Raw genomic sequence first — 14978 nt, forward strand, 5'->3', positions numbered from 1 at the left:
AACTACTTATTTATAATAAACTTGATCCAGAAATACATGTTGAGGAAGAGATTCCCTAAGTGCATAGCATCATAATAACATGGCGTAACAAACAGATATCACGGCCATCATCTCCTCTCCCCCACTCCAAGCCCATCCATAAATATTGGAGCCATAGTCTACAGGTCTAAGTTAATACTTCCGTTTAACTTCATCAATCATTTAAGAAATTTGCATATGTAATTCCCATAGGATGTGGTCTAAGTAGATGCATCCGGAGGCCAATGAGAAGCTAATATAGGTTAGTAGCTTATTTGTAAACGTTTTCAGGGAGAATGCCAGATTCCAGATTCTCGAGGTTAGAGAAACTGGATAAGTCAGTTCATTTTTTAAAAAATAGCTGTTGATTTGAAGTGTGGCAGAGGCACAGCATGAACAAGACTTCAATAGGTAGAGATTAGTAACACTATAGCAGTAACTTAAAGAGTCACTGAGCAGTTTCTCCTCCAACTTGTTTGCAGCAGGAGTTATTTATTTGCCTAGGAAGGACAAATCGTATTTGTAGATTAGTTACTTATCCAGTGTCCATAGGAGCCAAATGTTTGAAATGGCCTACATTCTTTCCAGAGCATTAAAAGGAAATTTGAGTCTCAAGTACAAAAATATTTTGTCTGGAGATAGTGCCCAAAATACCCTTTCTATAAAAGGAAGATTGACTACTTCAAATGAGAAGCTGGAGCATAGAAGCAGCTGCTTAAAGGCTGGCTCAGCTCACGCTTTGCCTTTTTAATAAAAGGTAAAGTCTAAAATTAAAAGTTTTCTTGTTGTAACATTTAGAACAATGGAAGAAGGAATTGTAAGGCACTGGACTGCTACGCCTGTTCGCTACCAGCACAAATTGACAGGACGAGATCTCACAGAATGCAAACTAGATCACTGGCTATTTGCCCTACCAGGCCCAGCAATAAGGACAGAGAGAGAGAATGAACTTTCTGTCAGAGAAAAGCCAAAGTCAGTGGAATCCACAGAGGCTGCACAGCTATTTCAAATCATGTTGGATGTCGTTCAGTTCCGTCCTGAAGATATCATCATTCAAGTGTTTGAAGGGTGGCTTATCATCAGGGCACAGCATGGACGAAGAATGGATGAACATGGTTTTATTTCAAGGAGTTTTACAAGGCAGTATCTGCTACCTGATGGTGTGCAGTCAAAAGATCTTTCTGCTATGTTATGTCACGATGGCATTTTGGTAGTGGAAACAAAATCTTAGTTTCTGAAGTATTATAATGTATTGGAAGCTGTTCATGTTCAATTAGTTCATATATTTTATAAAATTTAAAAAGCTTAGTAAGTATATGATTGTAATAATAAGATATTGTGACAAATTATGTAGCCTCATTTAGAGGGAGACTATGATTAAAACAATGAAAATGTAATTTACAGCATTATTTGTTATATTAAGGTTATGTTATCATAAACAGTATTTCAGAGAATGAACCTAGAGGACATCTCATTTTACAGTGTAGGGAGATATTTATGTATAGATATAAGCATTTGGAACGATTGCTCTGTACTTTGAAAATATGGATAATCTCAATTTATCAGTAATGTTTTTACTGAATGGTAATGGTGTAACAAGTATACGAGAAATGTTTATCGCTTTAGCAGCTCCTTGTGATGTCACAACTGTTCTATAAATATATAGAGGGCTTATTGAATGTCAAGTTAATGCATAATCTAATACCAAAGTGGTATTGAAATATTAACTCTTGGTCTCTTTAGAGTGCACATGTGTATAGATAAAAGATTGTAAATTGTCTGCAAAGCTGAAAAAAATAGATTCTTCTAATATATTACTGAGAATTGTGCTCTAGTTGACATCTCTGACTATTTATTTAAAATTATAATTTTCTCTGTGATCATTCATTGGCACGTAGAAGGTGGATACACTCCAATTATTAGAACAGTTCATTCATTTGTTTTCAAAGTGATCGTTATTGATGGTGGTTAGGCTTGGGAAAGCACACCCCATGATCGCCTGGGTTTCCTCCGGGTGCTCCAGGGTCCTCCCACATCCCAAAGACTGTATGGGTTAGTAGGCTAATTGGTAACATGGGTGTAGTTGGATGATGCAGGCTCATTAGGCCAGAAGGGCCTGTTACTGTGCTGTATCTCGAAATAAAATAAATAAATGGAAACCTTGTCAATTAAGGTACTTACTGTTTATAGTATCTCACATCGTACTTTTCTCAAAGCACTTTACACAATGTATTGTTAATTGTAGTGAGGAACGAGCTCTTTGCACTGGAAGAACAATTAGAATGATGAATTCTCAATGCGTCACATTTTCTCCATGTCAGCGTTAAGGTATTTTTTCCACTAGGAAAGGAAAGAAAGATAATGGCCAAAATTCTGCAGAGGTTTTGAATTCACAGCTGGGTAAGGATGACAGATTACCTTCCCTGAAATATACTAATAAATCATTTTGCATTTTATTGGCAATCCAGTTCATTGACATGTTACTGGAACAAGATTCTTTTTCACTTTGGTAAAATTGAACTCCTATGATAGGATTTATAATGTCTCGATTATAAGTCTAGGTCTCAAGGAAATTGCTCCAGTAAGTTAATAACCTATCATCTTCTGAAGGTGCGGAGAATACATTTATACAAAGAGGATAAAGAAAAGCACAAATAAGACAATGCACTAAATAGTTGTAAATTTACAACGATCCTACCACGAGGTTAATAACAGAGCACTGCTCACATAAAGACTGAATGCCAATAATACAGCACAAATAACATTTCCCTCTTTGAAATACTGTTTTGCAATCTCAAAGGAAACAGTTTACACAATATAACCTTTATAAATGGGAGTTGGTTTGGGTAAGTGTTGCTAAATTTTAAAAAATCACTTCTTAAACAATTGTCATTTATATTGAATTATCAACAACATTTAAAATAATATAGCTGATATTAGAAGCCACTTATTATGTAAGTGTTAGTTGGTATTAGATGCCACTTATCGGTGTCGTCTTCAAAAATGGTGCCGATAAGTGGTGACTCTTTGCGTGCAGCTCCAATTGGAATAATCAAATATTCCTGTTTAAGACTACTACAGCTGAAATCCACAATCAAAGCCATGGTTACTTTGGTAAGCTACATCATTTTAAGATGTCTAAAAAACTCTATTGATCCTCAAGATCGATGGATCCTGGATGGCAGACCTAGGTAGCAAGTACAATTCCCTTTTAAGACATTGAAGTGAGGAAGGTGCACTGGTCTACAGGTACAATCGAAATGAAGAGGCCTTAGACCCTTACTCCTGACTATCCTGCTGGCAAATGTACAGTCTCTGGAAAATAAAACTGAACACCTCAGAGCAAGGCTATCGTACTGGAGGGACATTGTGGACTACTGTGTATTTCGCTTTATAGAAACATGGCTCACCTCTGCCATTTCAGATGCAGCACTGCAACCTGATTGCTTCACCATTCTCCAAAAAGACAGGGTGGCTTAGCCTCTTAAAAGTAGAGGAAGTGGAGTATACTTCATGATTAACTCATCGTGGTGCACAGACATGACGGTTCCGTCTCAGTCCTTCTCACCTGACCTGGAACATCTAGTGGTCAAGTGTCATCCACTTTATCTGCCAAGGGAGGTTTCCGCCATCATCCTGGTAGCGGTGTACATTCCACCTGAGGCCAACATCAAATAGACACTAGAGAAACTGAGCACTGTAACCAAGAGTCACAAAACTGCGTTCCTGGATGCCCTCCCTATCATTGCAGGAGATTTCATCCAGGCCAGCTTGAAGATGTCTCTGAACAACCACCGTCAACAGGTCACCTGTGGAACCAGAGGAATCAACATACCACTCACCACTGTTATACCAACAGCAAGAACGCTTACGGTGCCATCCCATGCCCACCCTTTGGAAAGTCGGATCACCTGGCTGTATTTCTGCTTCCAGCGTTTAGGTGTGGACCAAGAAGGTATGGTCAAGGGAGGTGGAGGAGTGCTTACAGAACCGGTTTAAGCTGGTGGACTGGACAACGTTCAGGGATTCATCTTTGGATCTGGATGAATATGCCTCAGTTGCCACCAACTTCATCAAGATCTCTGTGGAATAATGTATGCCTTTGAGAACATACCAAACCAAAAGCTGTGGATGAACCAGAAGATCTGTAGTCTGCTAAGAGGTAGATCTATGGCATTCAAGATCGGTGATCCAGAACTTTACAAGAAGTTCAGGTAAGATGTATAGAAGACTATTTTTCAGAGTGAGAAAACAATTCTGATTGAAGTTTAAGACAGAACCAGATCCACGTGAGCTTTGGCAGGATTTGCAAGCCACTAGTTCCTATAACGCAAAGCCCAAATCGTGAATGACTGTGATGCTTCACTCCAAGATGAGCTCAAAACCTTTTATGCACACTTTGAAAGGGGGAATAAAATTACACCTTGTGCTAACCCCCTGCAGTATCTGTTGACCCTGTAATATCAGTCTCGGAGGCCGACATCAAAACAGCTCTCATGAATGTGAACCATAGCAAGGCGTCAGGCCATGATGGTATATCTGGTAAGGCTCTGAAAACCTGTGCCAATCAACTGGTGGGAGTGTTCAAGGACATCTTCAAACTCTCACTGCTGCAGTCGGAGGTTTCCACCTACCTCAGAAGAGTGACTATCGTACCAGTGCCTAAGAAAAGCAGGGTGAGCTGCCTCAATGATTATCATGCAGTGGTACTCACACCTACTGTGATGAGGTGCTTTGAAAGTTTAGTCACGGCCAGAATCAACTCATGCCTTAGTGAGGACCTGGATCTGATGCAATTTGCCTATTGCCACGATACATCTATAGCAGATGAAATCTCACTGGCTATCCACTTGGCTTTGGATCACCTGGACAATAGTAATACCTACATAAAGCTGCTTTTTATCAATTACAGCTCAGTGTTGAACACCACCACACCCCTATTAATAATCTACAAGCTCCAACCTGAGCCTTGGTACCTCTTTCTGCAACTGGATCCTAACTGGATCTGCTGAGATGTAGATCGGAAGTATCATCTCCTCATCGCTGACATTCAACACTGGCGTGATTAGCCCACTTCTCTACTCTCTGTACGCCCACGATTGTGTGGCTAGACACGCGCAAACACCATCCATGTATTTTCTGATGACTCAATTATTGAAAAAAGGATCTAGTGCTTTCCTGGTACATCTGATGAATAAACTCTTCTTGGGCTTTCAGCTGGGTATGGGTATTGATTTTAACCGATGATTTGATGACAAACTCCGCCATCTTCATTGAGGATGATGGCTAGGCATGTTTATCGCCAGACTAGATGTGCCTAGGCATCATTCATGATGAAGATGGCAGAGGGTGTCATCAAAACATCGATTAAAATTGATACCAGTACTCAGCTGGAAGCCTGAGAAGCATTTATTCAACACAACCATTGTTGGCAGAATTTCAGATGGTGAAGAGGAGGCGTACAAGTGTGTGATAGATCAGCTGGTTGAGTAGTGTTGCAACAACTTCACACTCATTGTGAGTAAAATCAAGGGTTGATTGTGGGCTTCAGGAAGGAGAATTTGAAGCAACACACACCAGTCCCTATTGAGGGATTAAAAGTGGAAGGGTGAGAAGTTTCAAGTTCCCGGGTGTCAACATCTCTGAGGATCAACATATCGATGCAGTTACAAAGAAGGCATAACAGTGGCTATACTTCATTAGGGGCTTGAGGAGATTTGGTAGTTGCCAAAGACGCTCCAAATGTATACAGATGTATTGTGGAGAGCATTCAAATTGGGTGCATCACCATCTGATATAGAGGGGCCACTGCACAGGGTCTGAAAAAGCTGAAGAAAGTGGAGAAGTCAGCCATCTCCATCATGGGCACCAGCCTCCCCAGCATCGAGGACATCATCAAAACATAATGCCATGAAAATGCAGCATCCATCATTAAGGACCCCCATCAGCCAGGACATACCCTCTTCTCATTGCCACCATCAAGGAGGAGGTACAGGAGCCTGGAGACTCAACTTGTCATGAACAGCTTCTTCCCCTCTGCCCATCAGATTTCCGAATGGACGATGAACCCATGTACACTACCTCAGTTTTTTTTCCAATCTTTTTTTGCACTATTCATTTAGCTTAATTTTTTAATTTATATATATATTTCTTACAGTACTTAATATAATTGATAGTTTTTAAACTTATATCTTGCAATGTACTTCTGCATCAAAACAACATATCTCACAACACATGGCAGAGATATTAAACCTGATTCTGATTCTGAGTGGAGTTTTGTTAATAGGGATCTGTTGGTTGTACACTAGACGGCGCTCTTCACAGGGATGACCTGCACAATATCAAAGGCAAGGAAAGTTGTAAGTGCATTATCCTCCATCAGACACATTTACTTCCACCAAAGCTTGTAAATGACATGTAAAAGCTCCAGAGATGTATTTGGTCATGGTAATCTATTGAATTAACCTGTGAAATAATTGTCTTTAGCATCTGACATTTTAGGAATACCTTTACAAGTGATTGTGAATTAGAGAATGAATTATAATCACTAACATAAAGGATGCTTCACCAGCTGAAAGATAAATTTCTGCACGTTTTTGCTGCTCACACAATGTCAGTCATTTTAATGGTGCCTTGTTGAACAGATGAGGGAAATTAACATAGAAAATGGAACAGTACAGCACAGTACAGGACAGTACAGGCCCTTCAGCCTACAATGTTGTGCTGACCTTTTAGTCTGCTCCAAGATCAATTTAATGCTTCTCTCTCACATGACCCTCCATTTTTCTTTCACCCATGTGACTATCTAAAGGTGTCTTAAATGCCCCTAATTTTCCGGACACCTATCACTCTGTGTAAAAAAAAACTACCTCTGACATCCTTTATATTTTCTTCCAATCAACTTAAAATTATGCCCTCTCATATTTAACTTTGTCACCCTGAAAAATAGCACTGGTTGTCCACTCTATCTACGCCTTTTCTCATTTGACTCAACTATATCAGTCACCCCTCATCCTCCTTTGCTCCAAAGATAAAAGCCCTAGCTTGCTCTACTTTTTCTCATAAGGTATGATCTCTAATCCAGGCAGCACCCTGATAAATCTCCCCTGCACCCTCCCATCTCCACTGCATCCACACTAATCATCTGTATCAAGTACTCTTTTTCAACCTCATCAACTCCCATTTCCCACTCCTAATTCCCCTGTTACCCACCTAACAAGGGATAGTTTAGGGTTAGGGTTTATCTCCTTCACCAATCAAATTCCCAGCTCTTTACTTCACCCCCTCTCCTTCTCCAGGTTTCAGCTATCACCTACCACTTTGTACTTCTTCCTCCTCTCCCCTCCATCTTCTTACTCTGACTTTTCCTCTTCCTTTCCAGTCCTGATGAAGGGTCTCAGCCCAAAATGTCGACTGTCTACTCTTTTCCATAGATGTTGCCTGGCCTGCTGAGTTCCTCCAGCGGTTTGTGTGTGTGGCTTTAAGTTTTGAGTAAGTTTTCTGTTGGTACATAGCTAGAACTCTGTAAATGGGTCTAGAGGTAGTGATATGTGCTTTGTGTGAGATATGGGAACTTCCAGTCTCCCTGGTAACCATATCTGTACAAAGCGCGTCGAGCTGCAGATGCATAGAGACCATTTTTAAGGAACTGGAGCTGCATCTCGATGACCTTTTCCTCATACAGGAAAATGAGTAGATGATAGATAGGAGCCACAGGGAGATAGTCACCTCTATGTTGTAGTAGGCAGGTACCTGTCAGGTGAGTATCAGGGTGACGGTCAGGAGAGGGAAAGAGAAAAGGCAGCCAATGCAGAGTAAGACTATAAGATATAGGAGCAGAAGTAGGCCATTCAGCCCATCAAGTCTGCTCCACCATCCAATCATGGGCTGATCTAATTTTTCCAATCATCCCCACTCCTCTGCCTTCTCCCCATACCCTTTGATGCCCTGGCTAATCAAGAACCTGTCTATCTCTGCCTTAAATGCACCCAATGACTTAGCTTCCACACCCACTCATGGCAACAAATTCCGCAAACTTACCACCCTCTGACGAAAGTAATTTCTCTACATTTCAGTTCTAAAAGGATGTCCTTCAATCCTGAAGTCATACATTCTTGTCTTAGAATTCCCTACCATAGGAAATAACTTTGCCATATTTAATCTGTTCTAGCTCTTTAACATTTGGAATGTTTCTAAGAGATCTCCCCTCATTCTCCTGAACTCCAGGGAATACAGCCCAAGAGCTGCCAGACGTTCCTCATATGGTAACCCTTTCATTCCTGGAATCATTCTCATGAATCTTCTCTGAACCCTCTCCAATGTCCTTTCTAAAATAAGGAGCCCAAAACTGCAAGTGTGGTCTCATGAGTGCCTTATTGACCTCAACATCACATCCCTGCTCTTATATTCTATACCACTAGACATGCCAACATTGCATTCGCCTTCTTCACCACCAACTCAGCCTGGAGGTTAACCTTTAGGGTATCCTGCACAAGGACTCCCAAGTCCCTTTACATCTCTGCACTTTGAATTCTCTCCCATCTAAATAATAGTCTGCCCATTTATTTCTTCCACCAAAGGGCATGACCATACACTTTCCAATGTTGTATTTCATTTGTCACTTCTTTGCCCGTTCCCCTAAACTATCTAAGTCTCTCTGCAGGCTCTCTGTTTCCGCAACACTACCCGCTTCTCCACCTATCATCAGCAAATTTAGCCACAAATCCATTAATCCCATAGTCTAAATCATTGACATAGTTCATACTCCACTGGTAACTGGCAGCCAGCCAGAATAGGATCCCTTTATTCCCACTCTCTGTTTTCTGCCGATTGGCCGATGCTCCACCCATGCTAGTAACTTGCCTGTAATTCCATGGGCTCTTATCTTGCTAAACAGCCTCATGTGCAGCACCTTGTCAAAGGCCTTCTGAAAATCCAAGTACACCACAACTACTGCATCTCTTTTGCCTACCCTGCTTGTAATTTCCTCAAAAAATTGCAGTAGGTTAGTCAGGCAGAATTTTCCTTTCAGGAAATCATACTGCCTTTGGCCTATCTTGTCATGTGCCTCCAGGTATTCTGTAATCTCATCCTTAACAATCGATTCCAACAACTTCCCAACCACTGATTTCAGGCTAACAGGTCTATAGTTTCTTTTCTGCTGCCTCCCACCCTTCTTAAATAGTGGAGTAACACTTGCGATTTTCTAGTCATCCGGTACAATGCCAGAATCTATTGATGCTTGAAAGATCATTGTTAATGGCTTCACAGTCTCTCCAGCTACTTCCTTCAGAACCCGAGGGTGCATTCCATCAGGTCCAGGGGATTTGTCCACCCTCAGACCAGTAAGCTTCCCGAGCACCTTCTCAGTTATGATTTTCACTGCACAAACTTCACTTCCCTGACACTCTTGAATGTCCCCTGTGGCCGTTACCCTCAATAATAAGTATAGTGCTTTGGATCCTGTTGGGGGGTGGGTGTGGGGGAAACGATCTACCTGGGGAAGCTGCAGTGACCAGGTGCCTCAGAAGGGAAGGGGGGAGAAGAGAAGTGAAAGGAGATACCATAATTAGAGGAGCAGAAAGCGGGTTCTGTGGATGTGACAGAGACACCCAGATGGTGTATTGCCTCCCAGGTGCCAGGGTCTGGGCTGTCTTGGATTGGGTCCACGACGTTCTAAAGGGAGAAGGTGTATAGCCAGAAGTCATGGTATATATGGATATCAAAGATGTAGATAGGAAGAGGGAGGAAGTCCTGAAGAGATGTCTCGGATAGGCAGAAAACTGAAAAGCAGGCCTCCAGGGAAGTAATCACATGCCAGTGAGGGTAAGAATAGGATGATTTGGCAGATGAATGTGCGGCTGAAGAATTGGTGCAGGGGGCAGGGTTTCAGATTTCTTGGTCATTGGGATCTCTTCTAGGGAAGGTATGACCTATACAAAAAGGATAGATTACACCTGAATCTGAGGGGGATCAAGTCCTTGTGGGCAGATTTGCCGGAGCTGCTGGAGAGGGTTTAAACTATTTTGGCAGGGGAGTGGGAACTGGAGTGATAGGGGTGAGGATGGAACAAGTAGATGCAATATGGAGTGAGACTGTGAGGAAGGGCAGGCAGATGATAGGGAAATACTGCAGTCAATGGGATGTTAAAATGTAATAGGGGGCCAAAATCAAAAAAGTGATGAACACAGGTGTTAAGCATGAGAAATTCTGCAGATGCTGGAAATCCAAAGCAACACACACAAAGTGCTGAAGGAACTCAGAAGGCCAGGCAGAATTCATGGAAATGAACAAACTGTCAAAGTTTCATGCAGAGACCCTTCTTCAGAACTGGAAAGGAAAGGGGAAGACACCAGAATAAAAAGATGAGGGGAATGGAAGGAGGATAGTTAGAAGGTGATAGGTGAAGCCAGGTGGGTAGGAAGGATAAAGGACTAGAGAGGAAAGAATCTAATAGGAGAGGAGAGTGGACCATCAGGGAAAGGGATGGAGGAAGGCTACCAGTGGGAGGTGATAGGCAGCTTGTGGTTGAGCCCACTAGGGAAATAGCCATTCTGGATTGTGTATTCTGTAATGAACCAAATTTGATTAGGGAACTCAAAGCCAGTGATCATAGCATCATAGAATTCACCCTGCAGTTTGCGAAGAAAGGTAAAATCAGATGTATCAGTATTACAGTGGAATAAAGGGAATTACAGAGGCATGAGAAAGGAGCTGGCAAAGTTGATTGGAAGGGTTTACTAGCAGGGATGATGGTAGAACAGCAATGGCAGGAGTTTCTGGGGGAAATTTGGAAGGCACGGGAAAGGTACATCACAAAGATGAAGAAGTGTTCTAAACTTCCTGAGGAGACTCCAGTCACTCAACATCTGGCCAACTATGCTACAGATGTTCTATGACCCATGGTGGCCAACATTCTATTCTGCGCTGTAGTCTGCTGGGGACAGCAGGGTGAGAGAGCAGCTGACACCAGGAAGGTCGATAAGCTCATCAGGAAAGCAGGTTTTGTTCTGGGGGTGGAACTGGACTCCCCGGTGGTTGTGTCAGAGGAGGATACTGCAGAAGTTACGGAGCATTATGGATGACCTCTCTCACCTCTCCATGGCATACTGGACAAACAGGAGCGCCTTTAGTAACAGACAGACTGATTCCATTGAGGTGACCCACTGAATGCCACAGGAGATCCTTTCTCCCTGTGACTAGTGGACTCTACAACTCCTCCATAGAAACCATAGAAACTACAGCACAGAAACAGGCCTTTTGGCCCTTCTTGGCTGTGCTGAACCATTTTCTGCCTAGTCCCACTGACCTGCACATGGACCATATCCCTCCATACACCTCCCATCCATGTATCTGTCCAATTTATTCTTAAATGTTACAAAAGAACCCGCATTTATCACCTCGTCTGGCAGCTCATTCCATACTCCCACCACTCTCTGTGTGAAGAAGCCCCCCGTAATATTCCCTTTAAACTTTTCCCCCCTCACACTTAACCCATGTCCTCTGGTTTTTTTCTCCCCTTGCCTCAGTGGAAAAAGCCTGCTTGCATTCACTCTATCTATACCCATCATAATCTTATATACCTCTATCAAATCTCCCCTCATTCTTCTACACTCCAAGGAATAAAGTCCCAACCTATTCAACCTTTCTCTGTAACTGAGTTTCTCAAGTCCCGGCAACATCTTCTCTGCACCCTTTCAACCTTACTTATATCTTTCCTGTAATTTGCTGACCAAAACTGAACACAATACTCCAGATTCGGCCTCACCAATGCCATCTCGTCAATGCCATCCTCCTCCTTAAGTATATAAGTATGTGGTTTCATTGCACATCTGTATGTTGCATTATTACTTTTTAATGCACATTTTGTATTCTGTTTCATATCTCAAAGCTTACATTTTGTATTTTAATGTATATATTTCTGACTGAGCAACATTGCAACAATAATTTCCTTTGGGATAAATAAAGTTTTATCTTATCTTCCTCATCTTAATTTAAAGGGAGGAAGAGACAATCATGACTGATAAGGGAGTCAATGAAGGAATAAAAGTGAAAGACAAGGCTCATAACGCAGCAAAAATCAGTGAGAAAGTAGAGGAGTGGGGAGTTTTTAAAAACCAACAGAAGGCAACTAGAAAGGCCATAAAGAGAGAAACGATGAAATTTGAAGGTTAGAAATAAAAGAGGATACCTAAAGTTTTTCAAATATATAAAGAATAAAAGAGAGATGGGAGTGGATATTGGACCGGTGGAAGATGACACTGGAGAGGTAGTAATGGGGACAAAGAAATGGCAGATGAACTGAATAAATACTTTGTGTCAGTCTTCACTCTAGAAGACACTGGCAGAATACCAGAAATACAAGAGTGTCAGGGGACAGAAGTGAGCGTTGCTATTACTAAGGAGAGGGTGTTTGAGAAGCTGAAAGGTCTGAAGGTAGATAAGTTACCTGGATCAGATGGACTACACCCCAGGGTTCTGAAGAAGGTACATAGCTGAAGTGATTGTGGAGGCATTAGCAATGATCTTTCAAAAATCACTGGATTCTGGAATGGTTCCTGAGGACTGGAAAATTGCCAATATCAGTCCTCTCTTTAATAAGGGAGAGGAGGCAGAAGAAAGGAAATTATAGGCCAGTTAGCCTGAATTCAGTGGTTGAAATGATGTTGCAATTTATTATTAAGGATGAGGTTTTGGAGTACTTGGAGGCACATGATAAAATAGGCCAAAGTCAACATGGTTTTCAAAAGAGGAATTCTTGCCTGAAAAAAACTGTTGGAATTCTCTGAAAAAATAACAAGCAAGGTGGGCAAAGGAGAGTAGTTGATTGATGTTTATTTTGGATTTTCAGAAGGGCTTGGACAAGGTGCTGTACATGAGGCTGCTAAAAATAAGAGCCCATGACATTACAGGAAGGATACTAGCATGAATAGAAGATTGGCTGACTGGCAATAGGCAAAGTGTAAGAATAACTGGGGCTTTTTCAAGTTGGCTGCCAGTGACTAGTCGTGGTCTGCAGGATGTTGTAGTTGAGACAAATTCTTTTCATGTTAAGTGTCAATGATTTGGATAAAGGAATTGATGGCTTTGTAGCAAAGTTTGCAGATGATATGAAAATAGGTGGAGGGGCAGGTAATGTTGAGGAAACAGGGTGTCTGCAGTGGGAGTTAGACAGATTGGGGGAATGGGCAAAGAAGTGGCAGATGGAATATAGTATAGGGAAGTGCATGGTCTTGCACTTTGGCAGAAGGTTAACTTGCAGATTGGGATGGTGGTAAGAAAGGCAAATGCAATGTTAACATTCATTTTGAGACAACTAGAATACAAAAGCAAGGATTGTAATGCTGAGGCTTTATAAGGCATTGGTGAGAGCGCACGGAGCATTGTGAGCTGTTTTGGGCCCCTTACCCAAGGAAAGATGTGCTGGCATTGGAGGGGGTCCAGAGGAGGTTTATGAGAATGATCCCAGGAGGAGATAACATATGAGGAGCACGATAGCTCTTAGCCTGTACTTGCTGGAGTTTAGAGGAATGGGGGGTGGGGGACAAGGATATCATTGAAACCTATTGAATATTGAAAGGCCTAGATAGTGTGGATATGGAAAAGATGTTTCCTATAGTGGGGAAGTCGAGGTCCAGAGGGCACAGCCTCAGAATTGAGCAAAGTCCATCTGGAACAGAGACGTAGAAAAATTTCTTTAGGCAGACGGTGGTGAATCTGTGGAATTTATCACCAAAGATGGCTGCGCAGGCCAAATCATTGGGTATATTTAAGGCAAAGGTTGAAAGGTTCTTAAATAATAGAGGTTACGGGACGAAGGCAGGAGAATGGGGTTGAAAAGGATAATGTTAGTCATGATGGAGTAACAGAGCAGGTGGGCCCAATGGCCAAATTCTTCTCCTATATCTTATATGCTTGTGATGCTGCTGCAAGTAAGTTTTTCTTTGCACCTGTGCCTCTATGTACTTGTGCATATGACAATAAACTTGACTTTGATTTTGAATCTTAAGTCCTCTCATATTCTTTAGTTCTCTCTTCTTCAACCACCTTTTGAATGTAGTTTTAAATAGTCAAATGGCCTCTGCTTAAACTGAACTTTGGTACTACATTCTACAACCTCTCGTATTCTCAGTACGCATTAAAAAAGGTTCTTCTCACTCCAAGGACTAATGCTTTACATTTAATCTTATGTCTATGCCTCTCAACTGTGATCCACTTCATTATAATCTTTCAACATCGAGAGACTCTAATCATGTTCTTGCTGCCCCTCACCCATTACAGTCCCTCACTCATCTCTGAAACCATTCAAGTGCGTTCTTTGTAAGGATAGGTGTCTAAAACTAATGGCAAATTGTTGGTGTTTGGAAGGGTGAAAAAGGATTTGATTGAAGCATATAAGATCCACAAGAGTCCTGGCAGGATGGATGTGGAAAGAATGTTACTTCTTGTGGGAGAAATAAGAATTAGAGGACATTTTTAAAAAATGAAATAGCACCAATTTAAGATTGAGATGAAGCAAACTTAAATCACACGGAAGTTCTAGGTCTTTGGAGCTCTCCTGAAAGTGTGGTGGGACAGAAGTATTTGCATATATTTAATGCTGGGGCAGGTAAATTGTTGGTGTGGCAAGGTGATGAGGGATGACTAGAGGAAATTGTGGAGTTGAGATAACAATCACATCAGCTTTGTCTTTATTGAATAGCAGAGCAAGATTGAACAGCAAAGTGGCTTATTCCTTCTCCTGATTCAAACGTTCATCTCTCCCTATCATTGTACTCTCTGGAACCAACCTAACCATTGGTTTAATGGAGTTATCCCTTCTGTCTACTGCACTCTTAAAACTTTTTAGTATTCAAATAGTCTTATAGATAGATGCATGATGAGGTAATTTCAAATACTTAAGGAAGGACGACAGTCTTAATAATCTTAACTATTCCGTTACTTTTATGATAAGGATCAAT

The 14978-nt window shown here is 41.6% G+C and overlaps 1 protein-coding gene across 1 annotated transcript; it reads left to right on the forward strand.

Moving 5' to 3' along the window:
• Positions 1–704: 704 nt before the first annotated feature.
• hspb3 (heat shock protein, alpha-crystallin-related, b3) lies at positions 705–2171 on the forward strand. Its single transcript, XM_063042920.1, has one exon. It carries the CDS (start codon positions 821–823, stop codon positions 1247–1249), a length of 429 nt encoding a protein of 142 aa, XP_062898990.1. The 5' UTR covers positions 705–820; the 3' UTR covers positions 1250–2171.
• The last annotated feature ends 12807 nt before the right edge of the window (positions 2172–14978 follow it).

This window comes from Mobula hypostoma, chromosome 3 (assembly GCF_963921235.1).
Source record: "Mobula hypostoma chromosome 3, sMobHyp1.1, whole genome shotgun sequence".
Taxonomy (NCBI): domain Eukaryota; kingdom Metazoa; phylum Chordata; class Chondrichthyes; order Myliobatiformes; family Myliobatidae; genus Mobula; species Mobula hypostoma.

Excerpts from the sequence above, each read along its gene's own strand:
- hspb3 (XM_063042920.1), top strand. The coding sequence starts at position 821 with ATGGAAGAAGGAATTGTAAGGCACTGGACTGCTACGCCTGTTCGCTAC.